We start from the raw sequence: 24,822 nt of genomic DNA on the forward strand, positions 1-24,822 counted from the left end.
TCTTCCACGTTACTCTGTAATCAAGTAGCCGGTGACTCTTGGTCTCCCGATCATTTTTAACTGGGAAGGGGGAAAAAAACAGATGACATTTTTCTCCTGGAGCCTTCACTGTAGGACGACCCGACGGGGCCTTCCCTGCAGAACCTGGTGCTGGGCGACTGTGAGTGCTGGACAAACAGCCCCTAAGTCTCCCCGCCACCAGACTGCCCCAGCCACAGGCTTCCCTGGGCAGGCTGAGCGTGCTCCTGCCTCGGGGCCTTTGCAGGGGCTCTGTTCCTCCCTGCAAAGCTTGTCCCTGAGACATCTGGATGGCCTGCTCTCACTTCCTTGGAGCTTCTTCTCAAATGCCATCTTGTCCAAGATGTTCCCTCCCCTTGCTCTGCATTCCCCCACCCATTGTTTCTCCACAGCATTTGTCACCTCTGACATGCTATGTGTTTATTTGTTTTTCGGCATCTCTCTCCTGTCGCTAGAATGTAAGGCCCACGAAGGCAGGGGCTCGGCGTATTTTGTCCCGTACTCCGTTCCCAGTGACTAGGATAAGGCTGGACGCTTCGCAGATGCTCCGTGACTAACTTATGGGCAAACATTTCTTCAGTTTGAAGCTTATATCCAGAAGCAGCCGGTGATCAAGAGAGGCTGGAGAAGTGTCTCTGGTACAACAGGGTTCCAAACACAGTTGATAATTCCGCTCACTGCAAACACCGAATTAGCAAACACTGTATCATGGCCCCCCAGGAAATATAGGGCGAGGTTCCCACAACATTCCAGTTGCAACATTTTCATTAACCCATCAGTACACGTGTAGCCTCGTTGTATGTATGTTTCTGTGTAGCTTCATTGTATGTGTGTTTCTGTTTAAAGACACATCACTTAATATATAGTGTTGATTGGCTAACGTCGAGCTCACAGCCAACAGCACTGTAACTCGAGCCAGAACCAAGTTCACCCACACCTGCATTTTCTCCGTGAGGCACGCCACAGCCTTCCTGTGCTTGGGACGCTAGACCACGGGCAGCACTCCACTTAGAGGTCACGTTCAACAACAAAATCACGGACAAAGAGCACAAAAGTGTAAAAAAAACCCCTGGCACTAAGTAGAGGACAGACAGGTTGCTCATTTGGGGTCTGAGCTGAACCAGTGGCCGCTCACTCTCTGCTGGACATTGCTGGTGGCCCCTCGGACTCTGCACCGGTCTGCACACACCCAGGAGTAGGCACAACGGTGCCCCAGGCGTTGCTTTTGGGGTTACAAATAAGGTTTAGCCGGTAGGCAGATTTGCAAGTGCCATTCTGTACTTTAAGGTAATCTAACACATCTTCTAAAAAATCACCCAATAATTGGCAATAACAGGAGAATTAATATTTATGTGCCATTTCCCGAGTTAAGCTGTCACCCATAAGGGGCTCCCAGGCCACCAGGACCACTGATTTGGACGAGCCATGAGATGAGCTTTGACCCAAGTTCGGCCCCCAGGTCCTGTGGAGGCACTGAGAAGGAGCTGTGGGGGCTTCTCTGGGGTGACCCCTGGACTTTCTTAGATGTGGGGCTGGGCAGCGCACACAGGGCCCGGCGGCAGAAGCCCCGGAGGAGCACACCTGGGTGCAGGGGGTGGGGCCTGTGGCTCCAGTCCCAGGGGCTTGGGGCAGGCTGACATCAGCGTGTCCCCGACCTTTGGATTTCAGGTGGACGACACTCGGAGTCTGCTCAAGAACCCGGAGTCTAACACACAGGCCTCCTCGGAAAACGGCTCCCCAGCCAGGCGGAGGGAGAGAGGAGTACGGACTTCAAAGGAGGAGGAGGCTCTGGATGTAAGTGGGGTGTCCTCTGTCCCACCTGGTAGCTGGATGTCACCCAGATGCACCTCCAACACAGTTCAGGTCCCAGTCGGCTTCTTTTTTGAGGCACAATTTACCTTCGATAAAATGCCTGGGTTTTACGTGTACAGTCTGATGAGTGACAAGTGTCCACCCCCTTGAAACCAATACCTGGGTCAGGAGTGATCCGTCACCCTGGAAAGTTCTTCAGGGCCCCCGTGCCCTTTCTGGCTTACCCCCCATCCCAGTCCCCTTCCCAAGGCAGCCACTGACCTCCCGCCCTGGGACTGGCCTGCAGGTTCTCGACTTCGACACCTGCTTTCTGGGACCTGCGTCCCCTCACCATCTTGCTTTCGCCACCCGTGGCACGGCACGTGTCAGCAGTCCAACCTTTAGCCCCTTGGTGCCCCGTGGGGACATGCCACAGTGTGGTGTTTGCGGAGTTCAGCTTTGAATAGGGCTTTGGTGAATGTGTGTAAGTTTGTTGGTTTATTTGTTTCTGTTTTGTTCTATTTCTTTTACGTAAACATCTCTGACACAATGTTAAAAGACGGGTTCTCGCCCTGGCCGGTGGTGCGGGTGGTTGGAGCGCCCTCTCCTACGGCAGAGTGTGGCGGGTTTGATTCCTGGTCCCGGCACACACCTAGGTTGTGGGTTCAACCGCCTATTGGGGTCATATGGGAGGCAACCAGTTGGCGTTTCTCTCTCTCCCCCTCTTCTCTCTCCCTCTTTCCCTTCCTCTGTCTCTGAAATCAAAACAATACCCCTGGGTGAGGTTTAAAAAAAACAAAAGATGGGGTCTCCCTGTCCCTCTGTCCTGGCCCCACTCGGTCCAGCCCAAGCCTGCCCGTGGGGCATCGCTTTCTGCTTTGGGATCCAGCACCCCGGAACCCAGTCCCAGCTCTGCCCCGTTTGTTGTGTGATGTTGGGCCAGAGACATAACCTCTCTGAGCCTCCGGTTTCTCAGGTTTATGATGACAGCAGCGAGCCGGCTCCTCGGGGTCACCACCAGGGAGCGCTGTGAGCATTCCCGCCGCGGAGTAAGCGCTGGCTCACCATTTGCGGGGAGCCTGTCTCTCCGCCTCGCCAGGAGGTTAAGCTCATTTTTCCTGCGTAGCGATGTTTTCCCCGTTCACGGGGCAGTCATGCCCAGCTAGGCCCATCAGCAGGCTAATGATTGCCAAGGGTTCAGTTAGAGGTCCGCCCGTTCCAGTGGCCGGCTTGCCCCAAGGCCCGCCTTCTGCAGACCCAGCTCGAGCTTATCCTAGAACGTGATCAGGGCCGATTTTGAGGGGGGCGTTGAGCCGTGACCCCCGTGTCCTCCAACCCACAGAAAACCCAGGCATGCGTGCTTCAAGCCACTCTTTGCATGCACTCTGTTTTGATAAGTAAGTAGCTCACATCAGCTAAAAAGAAACAGAACATTCCAGAAGGTTCTGGGGCCTGCGCCTGCGCAGCCCTGGCCTGTCCTCTCCCTGCCGGCACTGGGTGTGGCAGACGGAGGGGACGCTCCTGTTTTGAGGGCGCAGCGGTGCGTGTGCTGAGAAGAGCGCCGCCACGTCGCTGCGCGGATGGCTCCTCCTACACTTGTGCTTTAACCATTTTTCTGAATAATTGCGCCAGTTCGGCTGAAGACGCGGCACGCTGAAGTTCTCACTGCGTCCAGTTTCCTCGGCGGCCGATGGGCTGCAGCTGGAGTGGTGTCCCACTGGGAGGAGCCCTGGACGGAGGGGCAGCAGCCAAAACTGCACACCTCGGGCCGCTCAGGCGGTGGAGCCCGAGTCCCTGCGCTGGGTGCTTCTGGGTCCGAGTCCACCGACTGGGGTCACCGGGGCGGCCCGGGGGTGGGGGTGGCACGTTTCAGGCAGACCGCCAGATAGGCCAGGCAGCCCCAGGTTTCCTGCCTGGCTGGGGCATGTGCCTCGTGGCAGGGGCGTGGCCGTAGCTCGGCCTGCGGTTCCCCAGCCAGGCCCCGGCACCCCTGTCCCATCCCACATCCACAGGTGCCAGGTGGCCCCAACACCACAGCCTCTACACCCTGACCCCCCGGGTCACGGTTCTCACGGAAAGTGCACTTCCGTCTGCCCTGTTGAAGGTGAGCTCCAGGCCTCGGTCTCGTGCCTTGTCTCACTCACGTGCCCTCCACTCCGCCTTTCCCTTCGCTCTAAAGTGAGGGGTCTACAAAACCGTTATGCTCGTCTGGCTCAGTGTCTGGCTCTGTGTCGTTTCCTGGGGTCACTGTGTCTCTGCTTGGACCTCAGTCAGGTCCAGCCTTGTGGGCATGCCACCCGTGAAGTCACACAGGCCACGGCCAGCCTCCCCAGACTTCGCCATCTTGAAATTCTCAATCATTTTTGGACAAGCCCCCCACATTCACTTTGTACTGGGACCCACAACTGTGTAACCAGGTCCGGCAACAGCCTTCTCACCTCTGCCACTCTTTGCTTTTGTACTCAGATGGGTCAAGCAGCAGGTCAATGAGGCCAGGGTCAGGGGGTGGGGGGGTGGGGGGCCTCCCCTGGGCTCAGAGGGGAGCCAGGAGGGCTGTGAGCTGGACAGTGATGGAAACTGCATCTTTGAAAGGTCATTTGATTGCCACGCAGAGGATGAAATGGAACCTGTCGACCTCTAAGCCTTCATGGGCCCCTGTAGAGCCAGGAAACCTGAGTTCGAATCTGAGTTCTGGCATTTGTTAGTTGTGTGACCTTGGGCACAAAGCTTAACCTCTCTGTGTCTCTCCTGCACTATGTGAGAAATAGAAGCTGAAGGAGGTGGCACATGTTGGTGGTCTTTCCCCTTCTTGTCACCTAAGTCTGTTTTGGTGAGTCCCAAGAGAGAAGGGAGAAATGAGGAGAACTGGGCCTTCCCTCTCCCTGCCCTTCCAACGGGAAACCCTCGCTGGAGAACCACCGGGGCCCATTTGCTGGCTGGGTCCGGTGCTGGTTTGACCTGTGACATTATGAGGAAGTAAAACGTCTTCTGTACTTTTCACTCATTGTCACGGAGCTCTTTCTTCAAGGCCCAGCTGGAAAGCAGGGACTTGCTGTTGGTTTCCAAAGCGTTCATTCAGCACCGACTTTGCCGAGCGCCGGGACCGCCCCCTGCAGGGGAGAGGCGCAGAGAGGCTCGGGGAAGGAGAGCGGGCTGCGGATGGTGCCTGCAGCCACGGTCAGGTCAGGGTGGCTTCCCGGGGAGGCGGCTGCTGAGCCGGGCCTCCGGGCCCCTCACCTCTGCCCACAGCTGCCAGGGCTCCGCTCCTGTCCGGTCCCCACCACTCTGCTGGGTGCTCTGCCTACGCGGTCCTGGGGGCAGGTCCACTACCTGGTGTCGTCCGGGGAGGCCTGGGCTCAGAGGCGTGGGAAGGCTGCCCAACCGCTGCTCTCGAAGGTCTGGCCCAAAGTCTTATGTGAACGTCGCCACGTTTAAGTGTTTCTACCGCGTGGCAGTGTCAACATGATTGTTGGACTTTTCCATTAAAGTAGGTCGTTTCTAAGGGCACTCTTGTTAATTATCGTCATGGTATAAATCCTGATTTCTTTCGAAGGTGAAGACTTGGAATTAAATGGATGTGTTGTTTAATATCTGTCTGTCCATTCGTCCATCTGTGGGTAGAGCCATTCCTCCCCCATCCATCCACCTGCCCTTCCGTGTATTCGCATCCATCTGTCCATCCACCTATCTGTCCATCATCCGTCCATCCATTCATTCATCCACCATTCATTCATTCACCCACCCATCTATCTCTCCAGCTGTCTGTATATCCCTCTATCTACCCATCTGTCCATTCACCTGTCCACCCATTTATCCATCTATCTGTCCATCCGTCTACCTGTGGTCTGTCTGTCCATCCATCCATCCACCTGTTCATCCATCCATCACCCATCCTTTTACCAAGTGAGCACGTACCGAGACCCGCATGTGCCCTCCGTGGTCCCTTTCCGAGGCCACTCTGACAATAGGGTGTGGCGTTTTGGAGGCTCTTGGTGGTCTATCCTTCGTCCTGCAGGAAGCGCCCCCACCACGCCCTCTGTTCTGCTTCCTTCCCAGGAACACGAGCTGTCTGTCAACAGCAATGTCACAGCATTTGCCCTGAAGGCCAAAGTCGTCTATCCCATCAACCAGAAGTTCCGGGTGAGAGTCCCAAGCTCCATCTTGGGAACACAGTTATTCAGTAACAGACTAGAGACCGGGGCAGGAGCAGTGGGGTCGGACGTGCAGTTTCGGGTTCTCATGAGGGTTGGATAGCAACACATTCGGAGAGGGATGAAGGCAGAGCTGAGCAGCACGTCAGGGCAGACCCTCCCCCCGCCCCCCCTTCCCACCAATGACAGCATCCTCGGGGTTGGCGCACACCCCTGGCATCTCGAGGCCAGGAGCTGCCATCCCCTGTTGAGCCTGCAGGGACACAGGTGACAGCACAGTGGGGCGGCCCCACCCTGCCCGTTTACCACTGACACAAACACTGGTTCGGACAGAGTCCCAGCGTCTCCGTCACCGTCCCTGAGCCCAATGCCAGCAGCTGACACACACTGAACAGTTCCTGCAGGGCCAGCAAAGGGCCGAGCATTTGTCCGCATCAGGGGTTTCAACCTTGAACTACCCCTGTAAGATAGGTAACACTGTCACCTCCACTTGATACACGAGGATGCAGAGGCCCAGAGGGGCCCTTGGCCTGCCTGAGGTCACACTGCAGGAGGTGACAGGCCAATGCCACCTCTCCTCCCGCCAGCCTGGCTGCAGGTCTCGTGCCTGGAGGCGAGTGGGAGTCCCACCAGGCGGTGTCCCCCAGGCTGCCCCAGGGGAGCCCTCGGCGGGTGAGACGCCTGTGGAATAAGTTTCCTGGTCGAGCCAGTTGGGAGAAATGCTGCCTGCTCTCCAAGCAGGAAAGAGGACCCGCTCTGGAGTCACGCTGAAGTCACTCGAACTCTGCCACGACTCCCACCCTGGCCACGTTGTGGCATCTTGGGCCTTAGTTTCTTCTTCCATGAAGTGGGAGGAATGGGCCCTCCTGCTGCCCCTGCTGTTTCGAGGGTGAAATTGGGCAGCAAACGTCAGGGCTCCACGCAGCGTGTAAGCTCAGTTTTCTGAGTTACTGCCTCCTTGTGGAGATGGCCAGATGCCAGGGCTCCAGAACTCCCACCCGAGACTTTCCCAAGTTTGGTTTTTGGGGGACCCTTGCAGTGAACAGAGGGCACGGTTCACAGAACTGGGCCCTGGAATACACACAGGGAACCACTTCGTTCCCTTACCTCTCTGGGGAGGGGCAGACTCCCAGGGCAGGGGCATTTCTCCACCCTCAATGCCCGCCTCTGAGTAGCCTCCAAGGGGGATGACGCAGGGTCAGGGGGTCATTGTCCTCACCCCGGAGGCTCTCCCAGGCTGGTTGGGGGACAGCGCGTGGTGTCAGGCCAGACAGAAATGACTGGGGCCTGTGGGACCTGGTGAGGGTTGTTGTCAGAAGAGGTGGGCTCGGGCGAGGCTGCTTCAGCCTGGGGTCAGCCAGGGATCAGCCAGGGGTCAGCCTGGGCACAGACTGCTGCTCAGGCTGTGCCAAGCTGCGACCTTTTGTGGTCACAGCAGGAACTGCATTTGTTTGATGAGGAGCTTTGAGCCAATCCCAGGGCAGTGGGGTGCCTGCCTCTTGGAAGGCCTGGGGGCAGGAGGTACCACCCAGGTCAGTGTGAGTGAAGAAGAGATGGGTGGTTAGCAGGTGAGTGGACAGAGCAGGCTGGGGAGTCTGAGACAGCAGCGAGAGAGGTGGGCCAGGCAGGTGAGCTACACAGAGGGGTCGGGGGTGGCCTGGTGCAGGGGCCACCAGGAACAGAGGCAGGCTCAGAGGTAAGGGGTGGGGGGCCTGGTGTGGAGTATTGGCCTGTTGGGGACAAGGGAGCTGGGATACAGGACACTCTCAACCCTCCTTAGTGTGCCAGGGCTTGGCCGTCCTGGGAGCTGCCCTGCACAAGCAGTGTGTGGAGTTACCCAGACTCCCCCTGGTGGTCACATTGTGCACTAAGCCTCCCGTCTCTCTTCTGCCGCCCCAGCCTCTGGCCGACGGTTCCTCCAACCCATCTCTGCACGAAAATTTGAAGCAAGTGGTCCTGCCCAACCAGCCGGTGGAGGCATCCCCGTCCAGCAGCCTGGGGAGCCTGAGCCAGGCCGAGAAGGACGACTGCAGCTCCTCATCCAGCTTGCGCTCGGCCACCAGTGATGACCGGTTCCTCAGCCGTTCTTTCCTCCGGGCGGACAGCTTCCCCGAGCTGCTGGCCTGTGAGAGGTGAGGAGGGGACGGGCAGGTTGGCAGCGGACTTGCACCGGGGATCCTGGCCTGGTCAGAGGAAGAAATGGAGGCCCAGAGAGGTTTAGCCACTCAGCCACAGACACACAGCCACCCAGCGTCCGAGTGGGACCCCGTATCCCTGTCACTGGCTGTGCGGCGTTGACCGGCCTGAGGGCCGTGGAGTCAGGCTCCAGCCCTGGCTGGAGGTGTCGGCAGCAGCCAGCCCCAGCTGAGCACTGTCTGTGCGTTGGGCCAGGACTGGGTGCCGTGCGGGGACTGCGTATTGCAGGGGCACAGGGGTCAGGCCTGTGTCACCGCCTGCCCCGTCCTGCTGCCAGTACGTCTGGGACAGGGTTGGCAATGGGTGCCTGATGCGGACCCTGGCTCGTGGGGTCCACCACATTGTGGATGAGACGCAAGACAAGTTCACATGGACTACAAGTCCTGTGGAGGAAAAGGGACGTCATGGCTGCTCCCTCAAGGGGGGAAGAAGCCTCGGAGCATGTCGGCCACTCTGTCAAGGAGAGAGCACCCTGACCCTTGCCACGGCAGGCTTTTATTGGGTTCAGTTTGCACAGGAGTAAGTCTCATCAGTCATTGTCAGACAGAAAGGATTAAACAATAGATAACATTCAAAGAACTCTGAGGGCTTATTCTGAGTCAGGGTCGGATAGTTAAAGGGCCATAAAACTTTGGGGAACAAACTCACTTCCTGCTTGGACCCTTATCATTTAAATTGAGGGTATTGGCAAAGTAGGTTTTATAGGATTTCATGCATTCTTTCTTGGGCCTGAGAGTCCCAGGGAACCCGCCCTTCCCAGCACAGGGCTGCACTGCCCTCTGTCATTGTCTCAGGCTTAAGTCAGGCAGGGGAAGTAAGGCAGCCAAGAGATTAGGAGACTTCTTGCAGACAGAATGAGGACTCAGGCTATTTCAGAGCTGAGGGGTGAGGGTCCATCACCCCCTTTTTCTACAGTCCCCCAAATCCTTCCCTGGGGCCCCTGTGATCATGCCTGTCTTAGGTCATCCCTCCCTTGAGGAATCTTACCCGTCATTCGATAACTGATCAAGCACTGGGGGCCAGGCAGGGAGAAGTAAAAGGTGACGCCCCTACCAGGGAGATAAGCTTTGTCTCCTTAGTGGCTTGTGGTCCCAAGGTGGCCCACTCAGCCTCAGCCATGGGGGCGGGGGGGAGGGGTGACAGCTCCTGAAACCAGGCAGAGCGGTTCCTAATAGGCACCATATCTGCCATGTGTAATGCACATTTTTGGCCCAAATTTTTTGGGGGAAAAATAGGATGAGCTTTATACATGGATAGTACTAATTCTGTATCTATATAAATGTTTTTAATTCTTTTATTTATGCTTTTGTCTAACAATGTACCTCTAAAAAACAATAATGATACCCGTATGCAAAATAATGCCCTAGAATACGATAATCAGTTTTGTTTCTAAATATAAGTAAATAAATTGAATTTAAAAATTGAAACAAAAGATTTTTTTTTTTCCTGAAAGTTTGGGCCCAAAACATGGGTGTGCATAGACATGGGAGCGCATGATACACGGCAGAATATGGGGAACTGTTAACTAGATAATGAGGGAATGCCTCCTGACAACCCTGTCGGGTGGGCGCTGTTTTGTCGCCATTTAATGAAGAACAAAGTTGAGTCTCAGAGAGGTTGGGTGACTTGTCCAAGGTCACACAGCAGATGTCAAAGAGGCCAGGGCTGACCCCACCACCAAAGCCCATGCTCAGCGTCATCAAACCACCCAACCCGAACAGGGCTTGGCGTCTGGTGGGGCCCAAGAACCTGGGTCAGGCAGGTGTGTGGGTCAGTGCTCAGGCCCATCTGCTCTGAATTCTGGTGAGGTCAAGGGCCCAGCACACAGTCCAAGGCTGTGAAAGGGTGGGCCCAGACCCTGAGCGTGGTGTGGACCCCGCAGGTGGCCCAGGGCAGTAGGGACTTCTCTGAGCAGGACCCCGTTGGCTCGGCCCACCTCACCAGGAAGGGCTGTTGCTAAGCATTTGGACCATCTAACAGTTTGGGGGGAGTGTAGTTACTTAAGACGCGTCTATTTTCACCCTGCCTTTTATCTGTCCCTGTGACCATGTGACCAAGACTTGATTTCTCTGGCCCTCAATTTCCTGAGTCAGTTTCCTCATCTGTAAAATGGGCACAAGAATGGCACCATTTCAGCCCTCAGAAAGGCAAGATGTGATACTAGGTGTGCAAGCGACTGGGAGGAAGTGTTAGTCTCATTTTTCCCACCTCCCAGCACTTCCCGATTTGTCCTTGATGTCCAGGCAGTGGTTTTCTTCTGGTCACGAGTGGGTGTCAGGCAGCTCCTTGGTTCCCTCTTGTAAACTGTGGCTGGCTGTTCGGAACCTCCACGTGCTGCCGAACTGTCAATCCGGAGCCAGGACGCACGTGGCTTGGAATGAAGTGTGACCTCTATCTGCGCCTCAAACACACTAAAGGTCTTTTCTGTCTCTCTCTGACTTTGCAGCGCCGACCTTGACCTGTGCATCTATAACCTTCACTTAAAAGACCTGCTACAGCTGGATGCCGCGCTGAGACAGGACAAGCACTCGGTAGGTGGTGTGGTGGGCTCATCACCCTTTCACGGCACAGGACTGGGGCGCAGGCTGTCTGTGCCCTGAGTCCCCAAGACCCTGGGGGATGGGTGTGTGCAACAGTGGAGCCAGCACAGCCAGAGTCGAGAGCGACATTGGGCACAGACCCTGAAATGGCAAAGCAATTTCTGCCACTGGGGGGCGCAGCTTTACTTTACCTAGAGAGACAGATGGACAGAGAGAGAAGCAGGGGCGGGGGGGGGGGGGNGCAGGAGCGGGGGCGGGGGGGGGGGGTGGGCGCCGAGGGAGATACAATTTTTTAAACTTTTCCCTTTGTTTTATTTCCTTTTCTGGCAATAGATGTTTATTCAGATTTTTAAAATGTGCCTCTTTGACATTTTTCCAAAAAAGAAGTCTGATGATGAATTCTACCAGAAGATTCTTTCAAAACAAGAAAGTGTAAGTCTTCGACCTGTTATGTCAAGGAACCTGGAAAGTGGCTTGTTCCAATGCATAAAACTTGGGCAGTGTCTTTGCTTTCACGGACGAGAACGGTCTGTTCCCGCACACACTTTTAGACACGCTATAGAGATACTAACGTATGTGTGCAGACGTAAAGATAACAAGGTATGCTCTTAAAATGTGAGAAAATATTGGAAGCAAAGAAAAGAGAAGGATGTTGGTCATATTCACTACCAAAGGGAGTTCCCACTGAGGTTATTTTCTGCACAAGCTTGGGCTATTTTTAAATATACAATTTTCCAGGACTCCATAAAGATTGAAAGATCCCATTTCACTGCGCACTAAGTATGGGCTATTTTTCGTGGGCGATGAGGAATATAAAATAAAATGATCCATTATTCTTGAGCTCTATGTGTATGAGAAAGAGAGGTTTGTCATCAAGCCTGAAATGGGACCATATCCAGGGCGTTTAATTATGGCTAAGAAATACGACATGATGATGAGAAGAGTCAAAGTGTTCTGTTTCTAGAATTTAAGAAACATTCGATTTTTTCCTTTGATTTCCTTCCCTATGCTTCCCCAGGAGCTGCAGGAACTGGCAAGGGGGCTGCGGGTCAGACTGTCGGACGCAGAGGGGCTAGGCGCTGGCGACTCCGAGTTCATCACCCTGGCGGCCGTGGAGAAGAGGGAGCGTGAGTGCTCTGAGCAGCTGACGGACAACGTAGGTGATGGGCGTTCTCTCTGCATCAGAACTGGGGTTTCACCTGCTGGGGGGCGGGGAACGGACGCCCGGAGTGTGTCCAATACCGGAGTTCCCAATGGTAACCCACTCTGTAACCCACTCTGTCCCTACCAATGGCAGTGAGAGTGGGTGTGGCTGCTAGCCCCTCACACCGCACCCCGCACTCGTAAAAGCAGGGTTTAAGTTCAGAGAGGGTGGCTCCCCTCAAATCTCTCCTTCTTGCTTTTGGGTTCCTTTTACACAGCCCTGTTCACATACTACATATTAATGGGCACCCAGGCATTGTGCCAGCTGCTGGGGATTCAACATGAACTTGGACCTGGCCCTGCCCGAGAGATGCTCAGGCCAGCCTGGCAGTGGGGTGTGGGGGGTGTTGGGGACCGACAGGTGGGCAGATGCAGACTTATGGGCCACAACTGTGACAGATGGGAACACACGGGGAGGCTGAGCATCATCGGGGGCTGGGGGGGGGCGCTTTGTTCCACCCCAGGGTTAGGAACATCTTCGCAGAAGAAAGCCCAGGAGGCTTTTGGGAGAAGCGCAGGCACCAGGCAGCAGGTGGGTGGAGCGCCCCGCCCCAAGGTTCTCTGCTCCTGCAGGGACGGGAGTCCCTTTCTGTTCCAGGAGGACCACACAGGCTGTGGGGGGGGGGGTCCCTAAATAGCTGCAGGGCCAGCGCAGGAGGGATTTCCTGAGGGTGGGTGTGGTGGGGAGGGGAGGCAGGAGCTCACAGGGTGGGATATAATGAAGTGGGTGGAGAGGGTGCAGAGGCTCAGTTCTAAGGAATTGAGTACCCCAGAGTGAGAAGCAGGCCAGGAGGGGAGGTGGTGAGTCTGCTTGATGGCCTGGAGGTGCGTGGGGACGGAGCCCCCCAATCTCAGGTGGAGTGCAAGGGGAGCAGGTGTGTTCTTAGTGGGGGCCGGAGAAGGGAGGGTGCTCAGCCTGGGCCCCATGGCCCCCAGAGTCCCCGAGGCAGTGGGCCATCTTGTCCGTGCCTGCACGTTTCCGGCAGAGCGTGCGTGGTTCTCAGAAGAGTCTCTGCAGTGTTGGTGACCTGCAACCACGGGGGCGCTCCCGCCCAGGAGCGTGCGGAGGGCACACAGAGCAAGGAGTCTGTGCCAGATCCCGCATCCCAGCAGCAGCTAAGGAGCAAGGGTCCAGGAGAACCAAGAAGAGACGGCAGAGCAGGGACTTGGAGGAACCAGGAGACAACCTTGTCACAGACACCAAGGGAAGTCCGGGCTTGTGAGAAGGACCACGGAGCCCCCTGGCTCTCTGGGGCTGGAGGAGAAGCCACAACGCTGGCTGGACGTGGGACCGTTTCCGGGTGCACAGGAGTTTATGGATGACCATCCACACTCTCTCCCAGCAGCTGGAGAGGAGGCCGTCTGATGGGTCAGAGGGACAGGAAGGCAGTGGGTGTGAGTCAGTGATGGGACGAGCTGCTGCCCGGAGGCCCCGAGGTGGGAGAACAAACGTTTGAAGAGGGGCCAGTCCCTGTAGGCGCGGGCTTCCTCCTGGCTGGGCCCAGCCCTGGGAGGGGACTGGCTGGACTGAGTCAGTCCCAGGTTGTCATTTTTCTCCATATTCAGCCACAGCAGCAAGATCATGTGGGCCTGGGGCTCTGACCCCCGACCCCTCCAGGCCTGTGCAGCAAGAACTGTCTGTCTCAGGGGCATAGAGGTGGAGCCAGATGGAGACACTCGGAGGTGGGGGCTGAACAGACCTGAGCCGAAGCTGCCCTGCCTCTCGTCCGCTTGGGGACCTAGGACAAGGGCCCTGCCTTCCTGAACCTGTTCCTATATTTTATCCAGACACAAAATGTGCGAGGCACAGAACCTGCTGGGCATAAGATAAAAGGGAGCAGCTAAGACTCCTGGCGACATCGTTCTCAGTTCTGAGAGGCCACAGTGACGGCAGTGGCACGGATTCTCAGCTGCTTGGTGACTCCAGCTCTGCTCCTGCTGAGACGGGGGAGGAGGAAGATGTTAGAGCAGAATGCCCCCACAGCCTCCAGCGCCTCTTGTGCTTTTAGGACAGGATCTAATATGGAAATGGCCATTCACGCTTTTATTTCCAGGACACGTTTAATCTCTTCTATAAATCTGGAAGCTTCTCAGAGCGCACTGGAATTCCATGCAGCCCCCGCTGGCAGGAATCAGCCCAGTGAAGAGTCCTTACACTGTGGAAGCCAGCGCTGACCTGCCGTAGCAGCTGCGTCACCGTTTGCTGAAAAGCGGCCCTGCCGCTGACCGGTGCCGGCAGCAGCACCAGGAGGGACCTCCAGAGAACGTGGTGATTGCGGAGATGAACTTGCTCCAGAGTGTGGATGGTTGAGAATCTCCTTGTGATGAGGAGTGAGTCGAAACTGCCAAGCCTGAGCCAGATAGCTTTATAGCTTTCTTAACTAAGTTTTCTCCCCCCCCCACCTCTTGCTTCTCATTCTTATTTCACAGATGGAAGCTTTCTGGAAACAGATGGAAAACATCCAGCACTTGCTCGTGGACCAGTTTAAGTGCTCCAGCTCCAAAGCCCGACAGCTCGAGATGAGTCTGACAGCAAGAATGATCACAGCGGAAGGGCGGCTGTGGGACTCCCAGGATCTGCAGGCTCTGGTACGCTGGCGGGGCGGGAAGTGGGCAGGAGGGACGTACACTGGAGGTGTGGAATCAGGACGCCCGAAGTGCTGCACGGGTCATTCAGGTGCACACCTTCGTATTGGAGAGGGGAGAGAGCCCAGAAAACAGCAATGGTCCATCCACCATCCAGCCATCCAGCCATCCAGCCATCCATCCACCTACCTGTGTGCTTGCTGACCTATGACACCCTTGTCACCAGGGAGTTTCTCTGTAGAGGTTTGGGGCTCACCCTGCCTCTGACCCTGGGGACGAAGTCACACCTTACATTTTGGACCTGTGCGCCACCCAGGTCACACCCAGCTCAGAAACCTCTGGTGGCCACCCTGCCCTCGGCTCACAGACTCAGCTGCTGAGACCCGGGAGCAGGTCCTGAGTGGATTTCTTGCGCCACCCCAAGCAGGCCAGAGTGGATTTCTGCGGCTTCTCCACAAACCATCTGCTCCTAAGGGCAGTCTGCAGACCTGCAGCGTCAGCATCACCCGAGAGCTGGTTGGAAATGCAGCGCCTCCCCCCACACCCACATCCAGCTGTGTGTGTTAATAAATGCCCCCCCCCACGCACACAGCTGCTGGGGGACTTTATGTGGCTTGTCCCACCCAATGAATGCCCAGCACCCTCGTCTGCCCCACGCCACTGAAGGACAGGCAGGTGTGGTGCTCCCAGTGAACAGATGAGGACCCCCCCAATGATCCCCTGGGACCCCACCCTGCCCATGGCAGCGCCGAGCCTGCACCCAGGCTTCCTGGTTTGCCATCCACGCCCCTTTGAACTGCATTTTAATTTGATCAGGCTGCTGATGTAAATGCTCATCAGTGGAGAAAGACTTTTCCTTTTCTAATTTTTCTCCTCTTATTTAATTATTACCCTGTCAGCAGGATATTGATGCAGGGAAAACAAACGTATCCTTAGCTGACTCTGGCCCGAGTATTTGCCAGAAACGTCCAAATAGAAAGAAGGGAGAGAATTATCCAGGAGAGAATTATCCAGGTGCTCCACACGCTCTTCCTTCAGCCAGCATCCGATGAGCGCCATCTACTGGGGGCCCTGTTCAGTTACAGAAACCGTATTGTAGACTGAGGCCAGAGCAGGCGCCCCAGTCCTGCCACTGATTGGCTGTGTGACCTAGAGTAGTTCCTCAGCCTCTCTGTGACTGTGACTCAGTTGCATCCTCTGTCAAATGGGATCAGAGTGGCCGCTGTTCGTGGAGTGTTAGAGATAGGACTGTACGCTAGGCCTTTCGAGAGGAGCCGGCGCAGGGGGAACGCACATGCGCATTAGTGGCCAGACGCCTGCAGGGCCACACATCAGCGGGCCAGCTAGACGTAGGCCATGGTAGTGGTGCCCAAAAGGGCTGCAGTGGGCGTCTGTGCAGGAGAGGGCCGGATTAGCCCTGCCTGCCCCCACTCGGGTCCCTCCCCCACACCCCAAGATGCATCTGGGGCTGTGTCGTGGATGAACTCGAGAAGAGTTTCAGTCCTCGGGCCAGCATCGAGGGCCCGGGACGTGTCATGTGGCCTGGATGACTGTCAGAACGGAGCCCTGGAAAGGGCCCTGAGGGTTGTGGAATCCGTCTCTCGGGATGCTCGAGGACAACTGGAAGCCACAAGCGGCCTGGCTGCAGAAGTGATGACAGCCGCCACGTCCCCAAGCACCTGCCGTGTTCGGCTGCAGTTTTGGCTGCTCTGCACGTTGTAGCGTCTTTAGTCCTCCCCGAAACTCTGCACGTTAGGGGTCTGATGAGGACCGTGTGCCCAAGGTCCTGCAGCTCTGAGGGGTGGAGCCAAGTTTGACCGAGCCTGGGGCCCAGCCTGGTGTCCCTTTGCTTCTTCTGCCCTCTGCCTTCAGTCTGGCGCCCCTTTGCTCAGGCTCACTTCCCTCCCCTCCGGTCTGTCCTACACCATAAACCGGAGCTGGGGCTCTCACTAGGAGCCAGAACAGTCTCAAGGAGTGAGCACCTACCCTCCCTCGCCCTCTAGTGGTCATGGGCCTGCAGGCTGCTGGCAGGTCCCTTTCTTTGGAGGAGAGAAAGGTGCAAAGCCACTGCCCCTCAGGCTAGTTATGTGGCCTTCCAGAATAAACCTTAGCGTCCTTGTCCATAGTAGGGGGTGGTTACTCTTGCCCTGTCCACACAGACCAGTGGGGCTCAGCTGCAGTGAGGCCCGGGCTGGGCAGCGGGTGGCTCGAACTCAGCCCGTCTTCAAGGGTTCTCAGTGCTTCAAGTGTCCTCAGATTTAGCTCTTTAAAGACAGAAGCACCTGGGCAGTGGAGCCTGGAGGAGGGGTGCAGTGGGGTGGGGAAGATCAGAGCCTGTAGGGATGTGTAGGGCCCAGCCAAGCAGCCGGGTAAGAGGAAAGTGGGAGGGGTTGCAGCGGGAGGCCCCCGGCGTGCACCAAGGCCTGGGGGACCTGCAGGCTGGTTGTTCTGAGCAGCCAGGAGCTGGAGATGTGGGGACCAGGCTGGGGACTCAAACAGGCCTGGTCCTGAAGGCTTCCTGCGCTGTGCCCCAGAGTGTGGACTGGGTTTGGGGGCGGGGACTGGAGGGTTTGGGCCGGAGGACCACGGAGCCACCTCGGCGTCTCAGACAGACCCTGTCTGCCACACGGGGGCAGAGCATAAGGGGACAATGGGGGCTGGGAGACCAAGAATGGTCTGAGGCAGTAGCCCAGGGCAGAGGTGACCAGAGCTGGCCTGAGCTGGGGTGGCTGTGGGCTGGCAGGACGGGAATATGAAGGAGGAGGATCTGGATGAGGTGGGACTGCAGGCCTGGGGAGAAGGGGTGGGGCCAGCTCAGGCCTCTGCTAGTTTCCTGTGGCTGGTGGGGGGGTAGGCGCAGGCCTGCAGTTTCACCAGGCCCCACGTGCCATGGTGGCCGTGTCCCTGCAGCTTCACCGGCCCCACATGCAGTGTCTCTGCAGCGCCCATCGTCCTCACCCCCATCCCACAGTGCTCGTTCACTGCGCGTCTGCTCTCTGCGATGTAAGGCCCCTTGGCCTCTGGTCAGCATGCCCTGCGTGGGGGAGGCCTCTTGCAGGAGTGGTGTCCCGAGTGATGACAATGTGGTAGGACAGGATGGGGCTGGTTTTGAGGCCCGACTCTGGGGCAGCGGCCCTCCTCGGGTCTCTTAAAGCCCCAGCACTCGGGCCCTATGAGGCCCAAAAGCCCAGAATCCCCATGACGCCTCTCTGCTCCCTGCAGTTCTTTTCTGGGGCTGTGGCAGCCACAGGCCCAGGGATGGGGGAGGGGGGCTCTGAGAAAGGTGGGTTTCCTCTCAGTCGTGTGCATACGCCAAATTCCTTCCCAGAGGAGCAACCCTCTGCAGAGCACTTAGTGTGCTCCACTCGCTTTGCACGTGTAATCCAGTGTCTGTGTCACCGCGTCCCCCCGAGGGACAATGTGGCCCCTGTCTGAGGAGCAGACGCAGGGGACTCGGGGGAGGTGGGGGCTCCAGACAGAGCCTGTTGCTGTTAACAGATGGGAGACGTCCCACCGAATGTCCGGCGTCTTTCTCTTCTCAGGACATCCTGGAGAGGACGATGGGGCGGGCACACATGGCAAAGGTGATCGAGTTCCTGAAGCAGCAGGTCCAGGAGGAGACCAAGTGCCGGCTGGCCGCCATCTCCCGCAGCCTGGACGGGCTGACCATCGAGGGGAGGCTGTCGGGGGCGCAGAAGGAGGAGCTGCTGACCCAGCAGCACAAGGCCTTCTGGGGGGAGGCTGAGCGCTTCAGCAGGGGTGCGTGAGCTTCAGCAGAGCCCAGGTCTGGGGTGCGGGCCTCTCGGGGCCACCAAGCTGTGGGCTGTGGGGGGCAGGCCTGGGGGACAGCCCTTGTAAGTGGCCCAGTTCTGCCCTGGGGGGACCAGTCACTCAAATTCTGTGAGCCTCACTTGCCTTCTCCATAAATTGGGGTGCATACAAACTGCCTCCTTGGGCGGGGCTCTCCTGCTCCACTGGGGTATCGGGGATTCAGGCTGACAGAGAGCCCAGGGTCTTAGCAAAGGCCCCTGGAACATGCAGAGGGCTGAGGAGGGTGGGAAGGCCCAGAGGAGACACGTGCCTCTCTGCCGCCGGCAGCCCTACACTTGTCACGGTCCTGCGTAACTGCCAGGCGGGGCGTGGGAGCTGGGAGAGGGCACCTGATGTGGCCACTTCCCACACGGGCTGCTGCTCCTGGGCCAACTCTGCGGAGTGGCAGGCAAGGGCTGAAGCCATCCAGGGCCCTGAGACTTAGTCCAGGTCAGGCCTGCAGTGGGACTGGCGAGAAGAAAACCTGGCCCCTCGCCTCGGCCACCACCACGTCTGCACCAGCTTCCTCGCACCCTGGGCCAGAAACACACCCCTGGGCCTGGACAGAGGCACAGAACGGGGCCTCTCAGGTCTCATCACGATGTCCACAGAGCACCCGTGTGCCTGACAAGATCCCCAGTGGGCTCTGACCCCCATCAGGCCTGGACCCCACAGCTCGCGCCACCCTAACAAGATGCCATGGACGAGGGGCCTGAGCAACCAACATTTCTCCCAGTTGTGGAAGCCGGAAGTCCCAGCCGATTTGGTTCCTGGGGAGGCAGGCCCACCCCTGGCATGCATGCAGTGCCTCCTCGCTGTGCCCACACGTGGCAGAGAGACGTCTCTCTCACGTCCCTTCCCCTTCCAAAGCACCACCACTGTGTATCAGGGCCCCAGCCTCATGACCTCATTTAACCTCAATAACCGCCTTAGAAGTCCCATCGCCAAACGCGGTGACCACAGGAATTTGAGGGGGCACAGTTTGGGGCAAGTTCAGAGAGGTACTGGGTCCCGACCACGAGCTGGCCCAGCCCTGGCTCTGTGCTCAGCACACTGCTGGGGCCGAGGGACTGGGCGGGGCCCTCCCCCTGGCTCAGCTGCCCCAGCCCCCAGGGACCGTGCCCTGGGGCTGGTCCGCCCTCCTCCTGGGCTGTGGACCTAAGAATTCTAAGCGGGGGGTCTCTCCAATTACTGTGGAGCCACAGGCTTCAAAGGGCCAGGGACCCTGACACCGGCCTTTTGGGAGCACATGTGCCCGAACAATACAGCGAAAATGAGATGGAATCCACCCCCAAGCCCCGCCCCTCTTCGAGCTGGCAGGGGAGTCACCAGGATGTCCTGTGGCTTGTTTCAATTTCAGAGTTTGTGCGGCGAGGCAAAGATCTGGTCCAGGCGTCACGGGGTCGCCAGGCGGAGGGGACGGCGGCACTAATGCTGGCCCAGGAGGAGGAGCGAAGGAGCTTCCTGGCAGAAGCACCGCTGACTGCTGAGCCTGATGGTCTCCTGCAGGTGACCTGCTCCTGACTCAGCCACCAGCCACCTGCGGGCACCTTTGTCCCAGGAGCGGCCATACAAGCTGACCGTGGTGTGGCTTAGTCGCTGTCACGGTGCACAGGAAGCCAGAAGCTTGGGCATCCAAGGAATAGACCCGATGAGGGGTTCAAGTTAGGCATCCAGAGGACTGGAGGTCAATTCTTGGCTTTCCGTGTGTCAGCCCATGACCTTGGCCGGGTTCTCCGAGCCCTGCCTCCCTAGCTTCCTGGTCTGTAAGCCGGCGATAAGGGCCCTGTTGGGTGGGCCTCCCCGGGCCTGTGCAGTGGTCCCCAGCAGCGGGAGTCAGAGAATGCTGCGTCCAGGAAAGAGCAGTTGTGGGGTGGCCGGGTAGCACCCCCTAACATGGGACTGGACAAGTGCACAGCCCAGGGTGCCCTGGAGACCAGACTCACGGGGCCTGGCCTGGGCCTCAGTGCATGAGCAGCAGGAGCCCAGACCCTGGGCCTCACTTTCCTGAGCGTGCCCCCTTAGATCTGAGAGGCAGGGGTCAGGCAGGGAGATATTCTAGGGGGGAAATCTGCATTTTTCTATCCAATTCAGCCCCTGTTTTTACTCACAGGCTTTCCATGAGGTCCTGGAGCGGCAGCGGGTGACACGCAGTGACCTGGAGGAAGAGGACGACTTCAGAACCACCGAGGCCATGGCTGCACTCTGCCAGGTATGTGGCCGCCTGGTGGGCCAGCCCACAGCCCTCGGGATCTGAGTGTGCGCGAGAACCTTGCAGCCTCCCTGCCTGGGCCCCAAAGCCCCCGAGTGGCTGGCCCTGTGTTTTCTGAGGGTTGTGCCCACAGTGGCCTGCAGGGCGTGGAGCTGGAAGCAGGAAGACTGGGGAGGCCTCCCAGTGCTCCAGGCCCGGGTCAGTGGGGACCTGGCTGGGTTGGTGCAGGCGGGGGCAGTGAGAAGGCGTGGGGCCAGGGTCCATTTTCATGGTCAGTATCTCAGTCTCCTCTGGTAAGATGGGGATAATGAGCTTTCTTCAAGCTTTCAAAATGTGTCGTGACTATTAGTGCATCACTGCCTAGGAGGGCGTTTGTGCACAGGGTGTGTGTGTGTGCACAGTGAGTACGGGTGCACAGGGGGCGTGTGTGCATGGGGGGGGGTGTGCACAGAATTGTCTGCATGCCCAGGATGTGCTCAGGAGGGGGCTTGCCCTGCAGTCCGGCAGGCCCTTTCCCAGACCCAGTCCACAGGCAAAATCTTTCCCTTTTTTCGGGCCAGGCTGTCCTCGTGCTATCATGGGCATGGTGGCTGGGAGGTGGGTTTGATGGCCACCTGCCAGTTCTCAGGCTGCCAAAGAAAGTGCGCTTTCCTAAATTCCCACTGTCTCTTGATCTTTAAACAAACAGCAGAGTCTCAGCTTGATGAAGACAGATGCCACTAAATGACAGGTCTTGGCAGTGTGTGCGGGGATTTCTGAGCCCCAGCCAGAGTGACCCTGTAAGGACAGACGCAGGGCTGAGGGCCACACAGACCTGCTTGCTCACCGGGGTTTCATTCCTGACCCCCCTGCTTGCGCTCTGTCTCTCAAAAGGCTCCCGGGGGGCCTGGGGAAGTGACAGACCAACCGTGCTCGGGCTTCCGTGCCTCCAGCTCTCACGGGAGTCAGGGTGAGGGAGGAAGAGAAGATGAGACTCCGGCCTCAGCGAAGGCGGGAGTTAGAGGCCCGATGAGGGGTTCAAGGTAGGCTCCATGACATCCCTCACCTCTGAACCCAAGGGCAAGTTCAGGTGCCCCCGAGACCACCCTCTGGCTCTCTGACTTTCTAACAGACATGAAGTTAGAAGCTGTTCTGCTCGCAGTCATGTGCTATGGCAGCAGAAGGTACAGGTTCGGATCTGCCAGAGACAGGGCTGTGGGGCGGGGCCTGCAGTTCCCAACTTGAAGCTCCCAGGGTCCTGTCCCAGCGGAGGCCTGGGCAGCCCTCCGCTCCTGACAGTGACGTGTGACCTGATACACTGCCCATCGCCAACCAAGGAAGCTCCCTCGAGCCTCGGTGTCCCCAGTGTTGGTCAGGGCTTGGTCCCATGGACTTGCTCGACCATCCAGGTGGGTGGCCTTAATCTCTAGCCTCCTGCAGGCCAGGCCATGGTGCCTCATGGCCAAGGCCCCACCCTGATGCCATCATTATCGTAGACCATCGGACGGGGCCGAGATCCCCAACAACCAAAGAGCCTCTTGTCAGGGAGGACGGTCCAAGAATTTAGAGGTCACCTTTCAGGAACCAGGGCAAAGGTCAGGCCTCTCTCTCAGCAGGGTCACTGCTTTGGTGCACAGCAGTGAGCAGTTAAAGGTGTTTTGTTCAAGGTCATGCAGCTGGGGAGCCAGGATCCAGACCGAGGGCTCCTGACATCCAAGTAGGGAGAGTGAAGTACTGGGGAGCAAGGGCAGGCAGAGGAACGTGCAGCCCCCCATGAGGGCGCAGCTGTTCTCCCCGATGGCTAGCCCAGGGTGGCCCGGGCGGGGTGATCAGTCCAAAAGCATGAAGGAATGAACGAGTGAATTAAGGAAGTGTGAACCCACCTTTGGCATTCTGAGTGTGGCCTGAGTTTCCTAAAGCTGCCGCAACAAAGTAACACAAACTCAGTGGCTAAAACAACAGGAGTTACTACCTTCCAGCTCCGGAGGAGGCCAAAGCGGGTGTCCCTGGGCTAAAAGGAGGGTGCCGGCAGGCCCTGCCCCCACTGCGGGCTCCAGGGGAGGGTCTGTATCCTTGGCTCGTGCTCCCCCCTCCGACTCAAAGCCAGAGATTTTGTGCTCCTGCCTCAGTTTCCGTCATCTCACCTCCTCTCCATCTGACGCCCGCCTCCCTCTTTCACTTATAAGGAGCCCGTGATCGCATTGCACTCAGCTGGGTGCCCCAGGCTCACCTTCCCGTCTCAGGGCCCTTAACTTGCTCACATCTGCGAAAGCACTTTGACCAGGAAGGTGGCATATTCCGGGGGTTCAGACATGGACATCTTGGGGGGGACTACTCTGCCTACCACAGATCGCTGTGGTGTGATAGAGGCCGAGTCGGTCTGTGTGGCCCTTCACCCAGGGTACAGGGCACTGCATCGTCACTAAGGGGGCAGAGAATGAGAAAAGCAGACTGGCGTGTTCACGCCTACCTCCGTGTTGGCGCGTCAGGGCAGCATGGCTCTGCGCTTCCACTTAATAAAGCTGCTGGAGTGAGGAGCTCGTGTTTTCTTTATGTGCAGAGGTAAAACCTGCCGGAGCCTTCACAGTGCTACCTGCTGGCCGATTACACCCCCTCCTTCCTCTTGGTAATTTCCCCAGCAGTTCGCCTCCCTGCAAAGAGGGGCCCAAGTGCCGAGGAAGGAAGCGTCACTCAGAGCATAGATGGACTGAGTGTGTCTGGCTGTGTCCCAGCTGTGTGGCCCTGTCCTTGTCACTTAACCTCTCTGATCTAGGAATTCTTAGCTGCCTTCCTTATAGATTGATTGTAATGAAGAAGCCCCTTAACACCCAAAAATGCCACCCGCAGCCCTCGGGATGAAACCTAACACCCTTGACCTGGCCCATGGTGACCCACCATCCTGGTCTGTGAAGTTCCCACATGACCTGACCCATCTGACTTGGCCCAAAAGACCCACCCAGTCAGCCTTGACCCTGGGACCAGTTAGCCTGGCCCCTAAGCAGCCCTCCTGACAGAGCTCACAGGGCCTGCGTGAGCCAGCCCACCCATGGCCTATCTGGACTCATGCCCCTTGCTGGCTTCCTGCCAGCCAACCTCAAACATGCCTCAGTTCCCCAAAGGCACCCTGGAGCCTCCTACCCCAGTTCCTTTGCACATGCTGTTCCCCCAGCCTGAGACACCATTCCCTCCATTCCTCGGGTTTTCTTGTCCTCATCCTGGTCCCAATTACAAGTCACTTCTTCAGAGGGCCCTTCTTGTCCCCTCGTCAGACCAGTTAGATTCCCTGGTCTGTCCCTAGGGCTGCCACCCTCCCCACCACCACACTTGTCCTAGCAAAGCCTGCCCCCCAGCTGTGCACCCCTGAAGGTCATGGTCCACTCTGCCTGTCCCCTGCCCTGCCCCTGGCGCAGAGCCCACAGGCGGTGCAGGGGAGACACTTGCAGGGACAAGTGATGACGGCTGCGAGGGTGAAACACCTCTACACCCCAGTGGCAAAGGGCCCCTGCTGTCTAGGGGTGTACCCCATAACCATGGCCACATGAAGCCACAGGAATGTGTCCTCACAGTCGGTGTGCTGGCCAGAGGGTGGGGACCCAGGCTGGCCCCAAGGAGCACAGCACGCCCCTCTCTCTCTCGTTTCCACTCAGGCCTGTGGGCTAGCCCGGCGTGTGCTTCCCCCAGCCCAGTGGAGGGCTAGCCTGCACCCCAGCTCACTCCATGCCCACCTTGCTTTATTGGCCAACACGGGTCACGTGACTGAACCCAACGTTCAAGGACAGGAAGGTCCTCCATGGCAAAGTCAGCGGCAAAGGCTGTGCCTGGGGGCAGGGGTGAGGGGCAGGGGCAGCTGGCTCTGTGCCACGCTGTCTCTCACCATTACTCGCAGCGTGTTTTGCTGTGTGATGCGCTCCCACACATAACCTACATCCATGCTTTGGGCCCAAACTTCAGGAAAAGAGTCATTTTAATTTTTAATTCAATTTTTTACTTATTTCGATTTAGAAACAAAACCGCTGATTGTATTCCAGGGCATTATTTTGCATACAGACATCATTATTGCTTTCTAGAGGTGCACTTTTGGTGCATAAGTGTAAATAAAAGAATTAAAAACACGTCTGTAGATACAGAATGAGTACTCCCCACATATAATGTGCATCCTTTCTTTTCCCTCAAAACCTTGGGCCAAAAAGTGCGCATTATACACGGCGAACACGGCAATCAGCCCTCAAAGCAGATGCTGCGCTCACAGATGAGACAGCGAGACCCCCAAGGTCGGGCTGTGGAGGCAGAACCCCCAGGGGGGGCACAGAGGTGGGTGACGCTTCGCCTCGGCCAG

The 24,822-nt window shown here is 57.6% G+C and overlaps 1 protein-coding gene across 2 annotated transcripts in view; it reads left to right on the forward strand.

Moving 5' to 3' along the window:
- Positions 1 to 24,822, forward strand: part of EVC (EvC ciliary complex subunit 1) — a 45,002-nt gene that overhangs the window by 1,847 nt on the left and 18,333 nt on the right. For both annotated transcript variants that reach the window (XM_037046072.1, XM_037046065.1), the window contains exons 2-11: positions 1,687 to 1,812; positions 5,866 to 5,949; positions 7,860 to 8,092; positions 10,603 to 10,687; positions 11,030 to 11,128; positions 11,715 to 11,852; positions 14,330 to 14,488; positions 18,028 to 18,244; positions 19,656 to 19,804; positions 20,409 to 20,507. In XM_037046072.1, coding sequence (XP_036901967.1) covers positions 1,687 to 1,812; positions 5,866 to 5,949; positions 7,860 to 8,092; positions 10,603 to 10,687; positions 11,030 to 11,128; positions 11,715 to 11,852; positions 14,330 to 14,488; positions 18,028 to 18,244; positions 19,656 to 19,804; positions 20,409 to 20,507 — 1,389 coding nt within the window. The remainder of the gene's footprint in view (positions 1 to 1,686; positions 1,813 to 5,865; positions 5,950 to 7,859; positions 8,093 to 10,602; positions 10,688 to 11,029; positions 11,129 to 11,714; positions 11,853 to 14,329; positions 14,489 to 18,027; positions 18,245 to 19,655; positions 19,805 to 20,408; positions 20,508 to 24,822) is intronic.

This window comes from Sturnira hondurensis, unplaced genomic scaffold (genome assembly GCF_014824575.4).
Source record: "Sturnira hondurensis isolate 20B ecotype Veracruz unplaced genomic scaffold, ASM1482457v3 Scaffold0000780, whole genome shotgun sequence".
Lineage (NCBI taxonomy): Eukaryota > Metazoa > Chordata > Mammalia > Chiroptera > Phyllostomidae > Sturnira > Sturnira hondurensis.